The sequence below is a fragment of the Podarcis melisellensis genome (assembly GCF_964234715.1).
Source record: "Podarcis melisellensis genome assembly, chromosome: 6".
NCBI lineage: Eukaryota > Metazoa > Chordata > Lepidosauria > Squamata > Lacertidae > Podarcis > Podarcis melisellensis.
The window spans coordinates 38,519,189-38,533,609 of record NC_138538.1 but is presented as its reverse complement, the minus strand read 5'-3'; the positions used below and the strand labels follow the sequence as shown (position 1 = coordinate 38,533,609).

Below are 14,421 nucleotides of genomic sequence, written 5' to 3'. Positions count from 1 at the left end.
GTTGAAGAAAGCCCCTCTTCGAAAAGCATTTGGATGGGCTCCGCCGATAGGTCCCACCCCAATTTATGAATCAGCATAGTAAATTCAGTCCAGTACTCACGGACAGATCTGCTTCCTTGCTGGCAAGCCATTAACTGCCTTCGCACCACCCCCTGCTCAATATCGCTGGAAAACATCAGGTCCATGGCACGAAAAAACTTCCTCGTGTCCTTTAGGATCTCATTATTCGCTGCCATCAGGGGTCTAACCCAATCTTTCGCCCCGGATTCGAGATGGCCAATCACAAAAGCCACTCGCGATTCCTCGTCGGGGAAGTCATCAAACTGCAAGTTTAGAGCGTATTGCATCTCTGTTCTAAAGGCATGATAGTTCCTGGGATCCCCCCCGAATTTCTGCACCAATCCTGGTACCTTTCTGGCGAGCGGGGTGGTTTTCTCCTTTCCCTTTTCTGCATCCTGAGCCCTCCTCTCCTCAAGCCTCGCCGTTTGCAGCGCCAACTGGATCTCCAACGCCCTGTACCTTTCTTCCAGGCTTGGACCCCCTCCAGCTGCTCCTGCTCCTCCGGTTCCGGCTGGGTTGCTCATGATGCTTCTCCCTGCACAAGCTGGCTTTCGGTGACTTTCGGATTGCTGTGATGGGACGATGAGCTGCTTGTGCGTAAAATGCAAGTCCCTCAGAGTTTGATCAGGTTTTCAAACCTCTGCCTGTGACGGAGCCCCTCCAGCATGGCTGCGTCAATCACTAGTAGAATCCGAAAGTGGCTGCTTTCGGAATCTTTTCCAACATAAAAGCTCTTTAACGGAAACACGTCGTCTGGCCTCTCGGCGTGACAGTTTCCGGCGAGGTGTGGGTGTCCCTATAGGAGGTCCTGAGACCTCCCCACTGTTTTCGCTGGAAGTGTCTCTGAGCCATCCCTCCGACTCACTTTCCCTTGGAGTTCTTGCTCGCCCTCTACTGGTTCCCTCTTCCGCTGCTACTCCTCTCTCAACCTCAGTGAGCCTTTGCGCCCCCGGCGCTTTAGATGGCAGTTCCCTGACATGTCTCATGTAGGGATCTTGGCCGAGTTCAGAGAACACTATTGTAAAAATGGTGCACTAATGCAGAAGGAGAGGCAGCCCAAAATCAAAAATATTTATTCAACACATTTATTTCTGGTATCATTCAGGCACTGGGTTGGGCGATAACCCTTGTCCAGGACAAGGCAGGAGCGAAAAGGTTTCAGGGAAGTGGGATGCTCCTAGCACCAGTTTTTCACTCCTGCCTTGTAGTGAAGCAGTCAGCTATCTTCACTCCCACATTACATCTACTTTCAGCCAGCAGCTCTTATCCTTCTATCTATTTTCCTTACATCTTCTCTGTTGTTAGCCAGTATTTACCTTTAATCTTCATATTTGCATTGTTTTTACGTTATCTCCTTTGAACTCCAGATAAGGTCACTGAACAAAGCTGCAAGTTCAGTCAGTGAGGTTACAGACAGTAGCAGTTAATGCGACTGAGTGGAACTGCCCTCCTGATGCTGGTGTCACTGCTGATTACCTGGACGCTGTTCAAGCTGGGCAATGTTGGGGCTTTGTGTGTAGTGGTTGGAGTCCTGGACAGGGGGCAACGGGGGTGGGGAGAGGGGAGATAATTTCATCAGGCAAGCAGAAATGTGCTGACAGAGTGAACTCCTTAGCACCAGTTTGAATTCCAGCCAATATGAATTAGACAGCCAAGGAGGATGACATGAGAATGTTTCCTTCTTTCAAAGTTCTGGAACCTTCCCATGTGCATGCCTAGTATGTGCACATTCTGAAATCAGCCTTGCAAATGAATCTATTAAAATGTCTACCTTAAAAGAGAGTATATGTAGCCTCAGTGGTCACATAGATGTAGGTTATTCATTTGTGTCTGAAAAGATCACGCTTCTTCACCTGATTGCCTGTGAGCTTTTCTTACTCATCACCACAACTGATCAAGTGGTTATTTTATAAGTCTGCTCTGTGTGACTGCTCAAAAAACTTAAGAGAATTTTCAGAAAAATCAAATCTGTTTTCTCTTGTGTAATGTGGAACAAGGTTACTTGGTTTGGCCATGAAGGAATCAGTAGTAAACTGTGTTTTGTGCCTTGTCTTCTTACCACGCTCAAAAATCCAGATACATGATATTATGATTACAACTTGACTCTTACCGCAAACTTATAAAAGCAAGGCTAATATTATACAGACAATAATTTTTATCTTCTGCAGCTTTATTGTTCTTGTTACAGTTACTCCACATATTTGTGGTGCCCCAGTAGTGCCCAAAGGACATGTATATCCATTGCTATCTGAATACAATGTTGGAGATGTCATTGATGTGTACTGCAATCAAAACTACTCTTTCATTGATGAAACCACAAAGATGAGTGTGCAATGCCAAGGCTACAATCAGTGGGATCCTTCTATACCACTATGTTTGGGTATGTATAGAACCAGTTTGAGAAGCACACAAATATGTTCCTTCCTCAGTTGCTCCATACCCATGACAGATGTTGCCCATTATTGTAAATCACAGAGGGTCAATCTTCACCCCCATCTACAGCCTTGTGAGGCTGTTCTTAAAAAAAAAAAGTAGATAAAACGAGCATAATTATTTTAAGTGATGCAGTACCTAGTCTGCTATCAAGTAAACATTTCGTTTTGGATTTGAGCAGTGAGCTACATCCCTTCCCCTTGTATAATCCTATTGGGGCAAATATCTATAGTCTCTGAATCCTCTCATTCCTCATAATGCAGGACTGGAATGGGACTAGAACAATGGCTTTTTAGGTCATGTTGGAAAGCAGAGTGCTGTGTATATTGTTAGATAACTACCTTGTTGAGGTTTTTGGGTGAAGTTAAGAGAAGGTGCAATCATATTGCTTTAAAGTTGGCTATCCCAAGTTTCTAATAAGACACGTCACACTCAGCTTTTCAAACATGGCCTTCCTCCCAGGAGGAAGAGGCAAGAGGGCCACTCTGATGATGAAACAGATTCAGTCCCTTGCCTCAGACAGCAAATTTGGGATGCACTGAGTCTAGGGCTTGCCGATCGGAAGATCGGCAGATCGAATCCCCATGGCGGGGTGAGCTCCCGTTGCTTGGTCCCAGCTCCTGCCAACCTAGCAGTTTGAAAGCACATCAAAGTGCAAGTAGATAAATAGGTACCACTCCGGCGGGAAGGTAAACGATGTTTCTGTGTACTGCTCTGGTTTTGCCAGAAGTGGATTAGTTATGCTGGCCACACAATTGTGAAAAACTGTCTGTGGACAAACGTCTGCTCCCTCAGCCAGTAAAGCGAGATGAGCGCTGCAACCCCAGAGTCGTTCACGACTGGACTTAACTGACAGGGGTCCTTTACCTTTAATTTAGAGGGGTGAAAATGTTGGGACCATCCAAAGCTACCCTTGCAACTTTTGCCTCATGCAGTAGTGAGAAAATCTGCAAAATCCATGTATTATGAGCATGTTTTCTGGAGTAGCTGCTCCAAAAGTCTACATGCCATTATGGCTGGTGTCATCTTGGAAACAATTAAGCTTCTTCCTTCCCCTGCTAAAAGCTACCATTTTGGGAAAACAGTCTGAATACATCTGTGAGAAGGGAGAGAGCGTAGAGGAGGGTGCCAGCTAGAGTGGATCCTGTTTGAATCATTTTACGTCATGAACAAGACAGGCTAAGGTCAGCTCTCCTATTAAATGTGAAGATATTTGTATACACTCTTATGCTTAAACCCTTGGTATATTCCAAATCTATATACATCAAAGAGGTTTTTTTTAACCTTTTGGTGTAGAACATTATGTATCTTGCACAAGTTGCACAAGTATGTTTTTTTTTGTTTTGGAACGCTTTGGTTTTGGAACAGACTTCCAGAATGGATTAAGTTTGAGAACCAAGGTACCACTGTACAAAGAAACAAAGCATTGCTTTATCATTTATAATAGTTATTTGTGTTTTCAGCAAAAACATCACCAGACACTTCTAAATTCTATATCCATAATGGAAGAATAACCCAAGGGGTGAAACAATACTATACCCCTGGAGATGAAATTTCTATTCAATGTAATGCTGGGTATACTTTGTTCGGGCCATCTACAATTACTTACATTGGTGGGAGTAAATGGTCACCTAATATTCCAGCTTGTAAACTGAGTAAGTATAATATTTGTGAAAATGCCAAGAGATGTTGGGGGTGCCAGTGCTTACGTCAGGTTTGGTTTCATTAGAATGAAAGTCACTGAAGACTTTTAATTATGCATATATACTAACTGAGCATAAGGAAATAAGGCTCACAACACCAGCACGCTAACCAATACTGGTTATCCATTAGGTTTCTAGAGAGGGAACCATAATGTGAGAGAGGTAGAACCCGGAGTCTCCCAAGGACCAGTATTGGAACCAGTGCTTTTAAACTTCTTCATAAACGGTCTAGCATTACAACGGAGCAGTGAGGTGACCAGGTTTGCTGGTGATACTAATTTGTTCAGGGTTGTTAAAACAAAGAGAGATTGCGAAGAGCTTCAACAGGACCTCTTCAAATTGAGCGACTGGGTGGTAAAATGGCAAATGCAATTCAATGTAAACAAGTATAAAGTCATGCCTGCTGGGACAAAAAAAAAATCTCACCTATATGCTCATGGGGTCTGAACTGGAGGTCACAGACTAGGAGCAAGACCTTGGGGTCATAGTAGATAGCTCAGTGAAGATGTGGACCTAGTATGTGGCAGCCATGAAAAAATGCTAATTCCATTCTAGGAAGCATTAGGAAAGGAATTGAAAATAAAACTACCAGGATCATAATGGCAACATAGAAATATTTGGTGCAACCACATTTGGCATACTGTGTACAGTTCCAGTCACCTTACTTCAAAAAATATTGTAGAATTGGAAAAGGTTCAGAAGAAGGCAACCAAAATGATCATGTGGAAGGAGCGACTCCCTTATGAAGTAAGGTTGCAACATTTTGGGACTTTTTAATTTAGAGTGAAGGCAAGTAAGAGACAACATGGTAGAATTTTATAAAAATTGACATGGAGAAATTGGATAGAGAGAAGTTTTTTCTCATTTCTCTCATAACCCTAGAACTCATAGGCTGAATGCTTGAGGATTCAGGACAGATAATAGAAAATACTTCTTTACACAGTGTTCAGTTAAACTATGAAATTCACTCCCCTAGGCAGTGATGGCCACCAACTTGAATAGCTTTAAAAGTGGATTAGACAAATTCATGGAGGAGAAGTCTACCGATGGCTAGTTGCCACAGTGGCTATGCTCTGCCCTCGACAGTTGGCGGCAGCAATACTTCTGAGCATCAGTTGCTGGCTGAAACTCTTCCTGCTTTGACACAGATACACAATTAGAAAAGGACTATGGAACTTTGTTTCAATATATGATTACGGTGGCGAGACTATTATATGCACAAAGATGGAAAGATTAATCATTATCAACAATGGAAGAATGGTTTTTAAAATTTAACTAGGGGTGCCATATATCCAGAATTTCCTAGATTGCCGGGATTTGGCCGTCAGAAACAACTTTTGGGTCACTTTCTGAAATATGGCAACCCTAAATTAATGGACCCAGCTGAGATGGCAAAATTGACATGTTTAATCAGATAAAAGTCATTGTTGACATTTACTAATTACTGGAAAGCTCTCATAGACTTTTTGCATGAAAAATAAAAATAAATAATGGATGGGGGGGGTTTGAAGATAAGGTTTGTTGATAGAAAGCGGTTTTGTTTGGTGTTATATTGGAATAGATGAAGTGATTATTGTTTATATATAGCGGACAGATGAAGAATGGGAAGTTCTTTAATCTCTGAACTTTATCTTTTCTATTTCCTATTGAAAACTATTTTCTATTTATTTTTTCTTATTTCTCTATCTTTTTACTTTTTTGTCATGTTTTTATCTTAATGTTGGACAAAAAAGATATTTGAGATCAGGTTTTGTATTTCTCTTTATAAACTCTAATGAAATTTATTTTTTAAAAATGAATATCAGATGCTGGAAACCACAGGAGGGGTGAGTGCTCTTGTGCTCAAATCCACCTCTTGTGATATGAGATCTATATTGAGCTCCAGTACTTCATTTTATAATTCGTTTCTGATGTGGCTAAGTCTAAATAAGTAACCTGTCAATAATTAGTCTTTCCTCTCCTCTTTTCTAGGTGTTTTCCTCAGATTGCTTATAGCTGGTATGTAATTTATTGAATATGAATGGGGAAAATAAAAAGATTCATTATAAATGTTTTCATGCCAAGGTTTTATACCAGTTCATAGATTTTTTCACAATAGCAAAATAGAAAGTGTGGCACTCTCCAGCCAGAAATACGCATTTTAAAGTTTATTTTATAAGAGAGATATAAGCCTATGCTTAACTATCACCAGCTGTGTTCACAGTCCTCCACATTTCAGAAGTTTTTCACCAGTGCTCAAATCTTTGGTCATCATTATCTAAACACAGACCTGCAGGTAACTTGTAGGTTTTGTTTTGTTTCTTTTTGAGTTACAGTTTTAAACTGCTTAGAGAGAAAATTAGTATTTTACACACACACCCCAGGAACAAATAAAGTTGTGTGGAGGGCTTTTTTCCCAGCCAGAACTCACCAGAACTCAGTCCTGGCACCTCTCAGGTGGGCACCATGGCCACTCTAAGAGAACAAGGAAGGTGCTCATGGTGAGTTCTGGCACTTCTCTTCCTAGAGAAATATCACTGGTTGTGTGCCTTTAGACTCTAGATTTTGCAGAATACTGCAGCTGCACACTGGAACTGTATGTTTGTGCAGTTAACATGGATTAAAAGGCTCAACAAATACACTTTAAAAAACAATCAGACTTTTTATTATTTGAAAAGTAACTGGGAAATGCATTGAAAGGTAGCTGTGTGATGAATGGATGACTAGTGGGAAGACATTTAATCACCCCACAAGCAAATCAGGATAAATGATCATTCTTGCAAAACTTCTCCAAAAACAAATTAGAACAATTGCTCAATGAAGACTGGATTTGTAAGTATTCTGCAAGCATATCTGCTGAGTGATGAATTAACGACCCATTAATTTTTCTTAGAGTTAACATTGGTAGGATGATTCACATAAAAGTCCTGCCTCTCACCAATCTTTGCCACTAATAGTCTAGTGATCACCAAATGTCACATTGTTGTTAACAGTATTCAATAATGTAGTACTGTTCTTTATGCCTCAGGTAACACTGAATAAAATTTCCAAAATGGCTGTTTTTAATTGTACATCAGTTTTCTTGGACTTTCATGAGCCGTTTTTCTTGTGTTCTTTTTATTTTTTAGCATGCATAATGCCTGTAGTACTCGTGGCAAGTAAAATGGTTCATAGGAAATGTTGTTCACAAGAAAGGTAATTTTTTTCTTAATATCAAACTCCCCTTTTCCTGTTTCTGTTACATTTCTAAGGTCTACCTTATACATTAACTACACAGAAATTATCTCCATGTAGAGGAAACACTCCATGCTGTATCATCTGAACTGCAGTGCAAATTTTGTTTTTCCTATGAATGACCTGACTGGGTTGCTGATCTGAGATATGGGTATATGGGTGTTCAAATAGTAAAATGCTACTATTTTTTGTACATGGGGATATATATATTTCTATTTCTATTATTTCTATTTCTATTATGGTTTGTTTCACTATATTTGAAAATCAAGAAAATGTATTTTTTTTAAATAGTAACTCTTAAGGGCCACATATAACACATAGCATCTTACTGATATACTGTATCAGCATACACTGTCAAATGTGAAACCATATATTTAGCTTGCTGAGAGCATACATTTAGGGAAACTGTTGTATAAAGTAGCTTCCCGATATGCAAAATGGTGGCAATTCAGAACCTCAGATAATTTAAAATGTGCCTGCTGGATTGCTAACTGGGATTATGTATTATACCAGTGTTTCAACAACTGCAGTGCCTGTGCCTCCAAGCCTGTTTCTAGGCTTGTTCTTCATGGGACAAGGTACCTGAAGGATTATCCTGTCTATATATGTGTCTGTCTATACCTAATATATTATGTACAGGCACTTTTCATTTCTGAATCAGCTGAAATGTGCATAATGAGGAAAGAGCCTTCTCTGGAATGAAAGCTCAGCTGGCACATGCAGTGATAGAATTTCAGTACCATGTGATTTTATTTTATTTTTAATTTTCCAAAGATTTTTAATCAGATTTACCCTGACGTCTCCATTCCCCAGCAGCCTAATGGTAAAGAGAGAGCAAGAGAGAGAGCAAAAGAGAGCAGCAACCAAAGAAGGTATTTTGTTGCCCGAGACCTTGGAAGAGTCAGTGGCAAACTTTGAGCTAGAACACCAGAAAGAAAATGGAAGGCAGCAGGAGAAGCTAGTAAGTTTTAGTAAGCTTCCCATTAATACAGCCAAGGAAACAACAGATGAAGCAAACCCAACATCATCTCTGCATGAGGAGGGACCAATCAGTGAAGGCAACTGGGTAGATTCTGCTTATTTTCTCTTTCTTTTTCTTCTTGTTCTTTTTACCCTGAATACCCCTATACATGTAAAAAGACAGAGGCAGTCCTCTGCTGAGATGCTCAGCAAAGGCCACTGCACCAAATGTACAAGTGGAATTTCATAGTGCTGTATCCCACAGGAACCCTCTGTGTGAGTCTCCTTTTTCTCTTGTGGACTGAGCATAAGACCCTTGACACTACAGGTAAGTGTTTCTATGGGTATTTTTATGGCGCATATCATGCAGTAGCTCATTTTGAAATGGCAAGATTTTGACTCTATAGCCATAATCATTCTAAAAAATAAAACTATAATTGTATCAGTGAAATGTCTGACTTGGTTTCTTTAACACCAGAATCGTTTTTGTTCATTTTTTTCTAATGTTATATATTTTTATTGTCATTCAGTAAATAAGCCCATATGGAAGTATGACAATTCACTAATTACAATGTTCCTCAAACCTACACCTGTAATTTACACAGTTACAGGTAGGTATCTCTTTCATATTCCACTTTTCAATGTTTAAGTAATGAATATGGAAATTCTGTAAGTGTAGTAATATAAAAACAAAAGAGTAGGCATCAGCTTGAGTAGAGGTCTGTGGGCCAATTTAAACTTAGATGCAGATGCATATATTGCAATCCCAACAGTTACTTTTTGGAAGAAAAAAGCCACCTCAGAAGGGGGAAATTTAGAACAAAGATGGTTGCTTTGCCCACCACTGTTCTGCTCTAAATCAGTCTTCAGAGTTGAACACAAGTGGGATGGGAGCAGAGATATGGAGCAGAGAAGCAGCAGGCTTTCGAAGAGTTAAGCTCTTCTCTGCTCTAGATCCCTCACTCTGCAAGCTGCTTTTGATTTAAAAACAATTGCAAAACTGGAATTACCACTGAAATTTAATGACACACAGCTGTATGTGGACACCGTCCCTCTCCCTTTTGTTTTCTCACAAGGTTATAAATATTGTATTGGCTTAGACAATAAATGAAAGCTTATGTTAAGCTTCTCCACACCTGAAAATCTAAAACTGGGATGGCAAACATAGTGTCCTCTGGCTGTTCTTTGACTACAATTTTCTGAAGGTGCTCCAAGGAATCCATTGAGGCATTTTGTGAAGTAGAGTAGGGTGCCTGGTCAAGGGTGCCATGTGATCTTCATTGGTAAGCAAAAAAATATTACTAGATTCTGGAAAACCTACTAAGTCTTGACAGACCTCTAACTACTATTATTACTAATACTATTACTATTACTATTACTATTATTATTACACTCATCTGTTTCTTAAATTGGTGAATTATACAAACATTTCATAAAACTGAATAATTTGCATTCTTTGTTTAGTCTCAGATAAGAACATAAGAAGTGCATTCCTATGTGAAACTGAGATCCTTGAAGTCTGGCCCTTTTCTCTAGGAGCAACTGGCTCATAAGCACAGTATAAGGATGATAGCTTTCCCCTATTGCTTGTCCCCAGCATCTGTACTCAGGATTATTCTATGGTCTCTGTACAGTCCTTCATATGGGTTCTGTGCCTGCACAGAGCAGCGTCTGCAACTTTCTAGAGCAGGTTTCCCTAACTTAGTGCCCTCTAGATGCTTTGGACAGCAAGTCCCATAATCCCTGAGCATTGGTCAAGTCAGCTAGACTGATGTGAGTTGCAGTAGAAAGCATCTAGAGGACACTAATGTGCAGGGGTGTTCTTGCAGAAGGCACTTAAAACATTTTGGTGGCAGGTCTGCTTCTAGCCCTTAATATATATCCTCAAGTGGTATGCCCTTGTCTTCCTACTTGGTTCATTATTGACCACTGCATTGGTCCCATCTTTTCCCCCTGTTTTATTTTATCTCTATGCAGTTCTTTTCCTTTCAAATGTTGCATTTCATTTTACCTCAGTGTTCTCTCCATGCTTTCTTAGCACACCTCAGTGCTGGTTCTCAAAGTACCTAAGCCGAGGCAGCAAACTTTATCATTCAGTTTAATGTTAAGTAAACGTCCAGTGCGCTTCCAACTCCATAAATCTTATCTCAGCAGAGAATTTCGTGCAGCGGTTGAAGAAGGCAGGAGAGTCAGTACCTTTCAATGAAGAATCCTGGAGCAAGCACTTTGGAACTCAGGAAAAAACTTTATTTACAAAAGAAAAACCCTGGCGATAAAGCACACGTGCTTTTATCTCCGGCATAAAGAAAACTATACTCTAAACTTAACTCATATCAGCAAACACGCCCATGGCCACAAACTGAGCCTGCGAGTCAGGTCAAGGGGGGAGGGGAAAAACACACGGGTGAACTGACTATTTATACAAACTAACTCACATTCCTGGATGCTTAATGACTTCCAGCTGCTCAGTGATTAGAGCGACTTGTTATCTCTTAACCCTTTAGTACCAACAGATAGTCATGATTGTTTGCTTCTCTGCTTTGAAAAGGGGCAGGTGTTGGACACTTGCCCCATTGTGTAAATTTTACGAGACCAGCATACCAAAATACACTCACTGCCTTTGGCTTACTTTGTAAGAGCAAACTCACTCTGCTGGAGTCGCCCAATCCCCACACCCACAAAAACTGGTTATGCAATTAAACTCTGGAGTTTTCATTTCTGTTGAATCAAGTTCACCTTCACAGGGCTCTCCAATATAATACAGTTGCAAGCACTGTAACAGTCCCCTTGAGCCTTACTATCCACTTTGGGACCCAGGCCATTGACAACTGCTACATCCCTTGAGTCTGGTCTTACTACCTTCATATTAATACTAGTTTCAGTTCCAGACCATGCCAGGGAGACAGCTCCTTTGACCATGAGGCAGTGCACCTACTTAGACTAACTTGACTGCCATATTTTCAGAATGCAAGCAAGGGAAAAAAGTATCAGGGAAACAGACCAATGACTTGGGTTCTGCTGGATTTATACATAATAAAAACCTCTGTTCATTATTATTCTTCTGCTGCCTGGGCTACTGTCCCGCTCAGCCAATATGGCTGTCCCTGCAGCAACTATTTGCACATTGGAGCAACATATGAGAGAGAGCTTGTCAGCTAGTTTCCATGCATGTGGTTTAACTATTGCTCCCCTTGATGTACAATCCCTTTTGGCTCAGACAAATGAGAAGGGATGTAAGGTGGATGTAATGGTTTGAAAGTTTTAACCTAATGCCACATTCTTACTCTGCAGTGCATGCCTGTGTACCTCAGCATCAACATTATCTCTGGGAGAAATCCTCTCTCTTCTTCAAGCATATCCTAGATGACAGGGGATGGCTCACACAAGCAGCATTGCCTGGCAAAGCAAGAAATCTACACCTTTAATCATATGATGGACTGTGACTCCAGAGCCATGTAAGGCTCTGTCATTCTCCATTTTCGTACTTGGCTTTAGAGGAGGATTTAAAAACTCTTCTGCAATGGGGCAGTAGAAACAGAGTTCAGGGTACAAAGGCTTGTACCCTTCAAATAATTTTCCCATTGCCAAGAAAGATACCTCTAGCAGATGCATGACACTTTGGGTTTTCTCTTCCTTCATAAACCCCCAAATGTTCTAGATTGCTGTTTTTTCCAGCATCCTCCCATTTCTCAGTATCAAGTCAGGCTTTATTTCAACAGACCAAAAAGATGTCTGCTTTCATATCTCAATTCAACCAAAGCATTTGTGTTTCCTTCCAGACCATTGCTTTCAGTTGAGAGTTTTGGTGTTTGGCTCTTAGCCACACAGCTCACAGAATTTTCACAAAATGCAACACAATAATTGCTGCACATCTTGGTCAACAAGGCATTTCCAGCATAGCACCAGCCATCAGCATATACTGCATTTCCCTGTGAAGTCCTCAGAAATCAAGTTCCACATGCCAGAGCTTCACTTGATGCCAATGTGTCACTTGAAGTTTATAGGTGCTCACTTATGTTTCATAGCTAGTTTCACCTCTTTGCCCTCTGGCGAGCTCAGACCCCATTGCTTTAACTGTCCGTCCCAAATAACTGTTGGGTGTGCTTAGGCTAGAGAAGAGACATGGTAACAGGTGACATGGTAAAACCCTGTTACATAGATGATGCATTATCAACAAGTTCTTTTTTTAAAAAAGATATTTATTGAAGTTTCAAAAGTTATACACAAAAAAAACAGTAATAAAAACAAAACACAAACAATAACAAATATAAAAAACAAAATACAAAACTAAAAACCATTTAAAAACAACTAAAGTTTCATTCCCTTATTTTCTTATAACTTACTTCCCCGACCTCCTCATACCTCCCCTTTCTGTATTCCAATTTCTAATTATTAATTCAACAAATCCTCTCCCTTAATTTTCATTTAATTTTCAACTTTTCTTTTCTTTTACTTAATCATTACAGCTGAAAACCACTTAATTTCTAAACCAATATCATTCTAACATTCATTAATTTTGCAATGTTTCCTAAGATAGTCCTTAAATTTCTTCCAATCTTCTTCCGCCGTCTCTCTTCCCTGGTCTCGGATTCTGCCAGTCATTTCTACCAGTCCCATATAGTCTATCACCTTCATCTGCCATTCTTCCAAGGTGGGTAGATCTTGTGTCTTCCAATACTTTGCTCATTATCAACAAGTTCAAGGTGCAAGGAAATTTTGACTAAACATTTGGAAGAATTTCCTGATTTTACAAATAGTTTTATTCCCATATGCCCATACATTTTAGTTCTGCTGTTGTAAACATAAGCACATCAGCACAGCTCATTATGATGTAGCTGTGCTACACACAGCTGTTTCTTTTAAAGTCACTTTTCGTTTTAGAAACTTACCAGTGTTGTTGTATAATATTTTGTATTGGTTTATTTTCTTTTTAGGCTTACATTGACCACTTCCTTAAAGCTACAAGGGATAAACTGTAAATTCTGAAGAGTATTTTGTACTTATGTGAATCAAATACTTTAAGGTTGAATTTGTGTTGTATATATTATTTTGCAAGAAATAAAGCATATACATGAATACAAATCTCAACATTTTAAAATGCTTATTAGACACTGTGCCACTTTGAGGCTTTTTTGCTTACATTCAATGGGTGCAAATATCAAAAGGTTTATCAGAATTCTTCAATATGTAAAATATAGTGGGTAAACTAGATAGACTGTAATCTATAGTGAAATGAAATTGTGTTCAGTTTCAACCCATTTTATACATAAGAACAAAGTATTTGCCTTGCTGTATTGGCCATCATTGCCTTTTATAGAAGTGAGTTTTATAGTTAAACTGTGCGCTGTGTGGATATGTAATATAGCTGCTAGGCAGAGAACAAGACCAGGGGAAAAAACTGAGCAGGAGAAACTGCAGCTGACTAATCTGCTTCAGGTGTGGACTTTCCTGAATAATATAAGCAGCAGTAGCAACAAATGGCTGGTTCCCTACCCCCGAGAACTTGCAAAATTTGATAATGATGAAGACAACAAAAGGTAAAAACGGATGAGTGTGAGTAATGTGCTGTGTGTTGGCAAGTAGATGAGTGTGAGGTTTATGAGTAATGATTAGTTTGTATTTCAGGATATATTTCAACTCTAACTTAATCATGATAAATTACGGTAAAGTAATAAAAAATGTTTGGTTTTTTTAAATACAGTAGTTTTTTAAAGATAGTTCTGACTTAGGCGGGCAAATTTAAATGCAACTATCCCAGCTAAATAAAGTACAATTTGGCAGTTTTAGAACAAGGATTATACTTGCACACTCCCTACTCACTTCAATTTTCTTTTATTGTATGCTGTTTTTTGTGCTAAGACCATGTTTTGTTAAAGCCCGTTTCCTGTTACATCTAAACTAGGAAACAGAAGCATACTAGGTTGAAAGTAGATTGCAACAGACTACAACCAATTAATGGCCATTGCATCAAAGATATGTGCAGGCAGTATTCATTCTACATGAGATGTTCACAATATTGTCATGGATTCTGTAAAGAACCACACCTCTCTCT

At 39.6% G+C, this 14,421-nt stretch overlaps 1 protein-coding gene across 19 annotated transcripts in view; it reads left to right on the top strand.

Moving 5' to 3' along the window:
- The window catches only part of LOC309372635 (membrane cofactor protein-like), a 47,541-nt gene extending 33,685 nt beyond the window's left edge, over nt 1-13,856 (top strand). For 3 of the 19 annotated variants that reach the window (XM_081916430.1, XM_081916432.1, XM_081916431.1), the window contains exons 4-8: nt 2,249-2,440; nt 3,957-4,148; nt 6,168-6,194; nt 7,304-7,370; nt 8,184-8,820. In XM_081916430.1, coding sequence (XP_081772556.1) covers nt 2,249-2,440; nt 3,957-4,148; nt 6,168-6,194; nt 7,304-7,370; nt 8,184-8,619 — 914 coding nt within the window. In that variant the 3' untranslated portion in view covers nt 8,620-8,820. Of the gene's footprint in view, nt 1-2,248; nt 2,441-3,956; nt 4,149-6,167; nt 6,195-7,303; nt 7,371-8,183; nt 8,821-9,445; nt 10,461-13,303; nt 13,452-13,805 lie in introns of those variants that run through there. The other 16 variants (XM_081916419.1, XM_081916420.1, XM_081916418.1 and 13 more) reach the window with 16 other exon arrangements.
- The last annotated feature ends 565 nt before the right edge of the window (nt 13,857-14,421 follow it).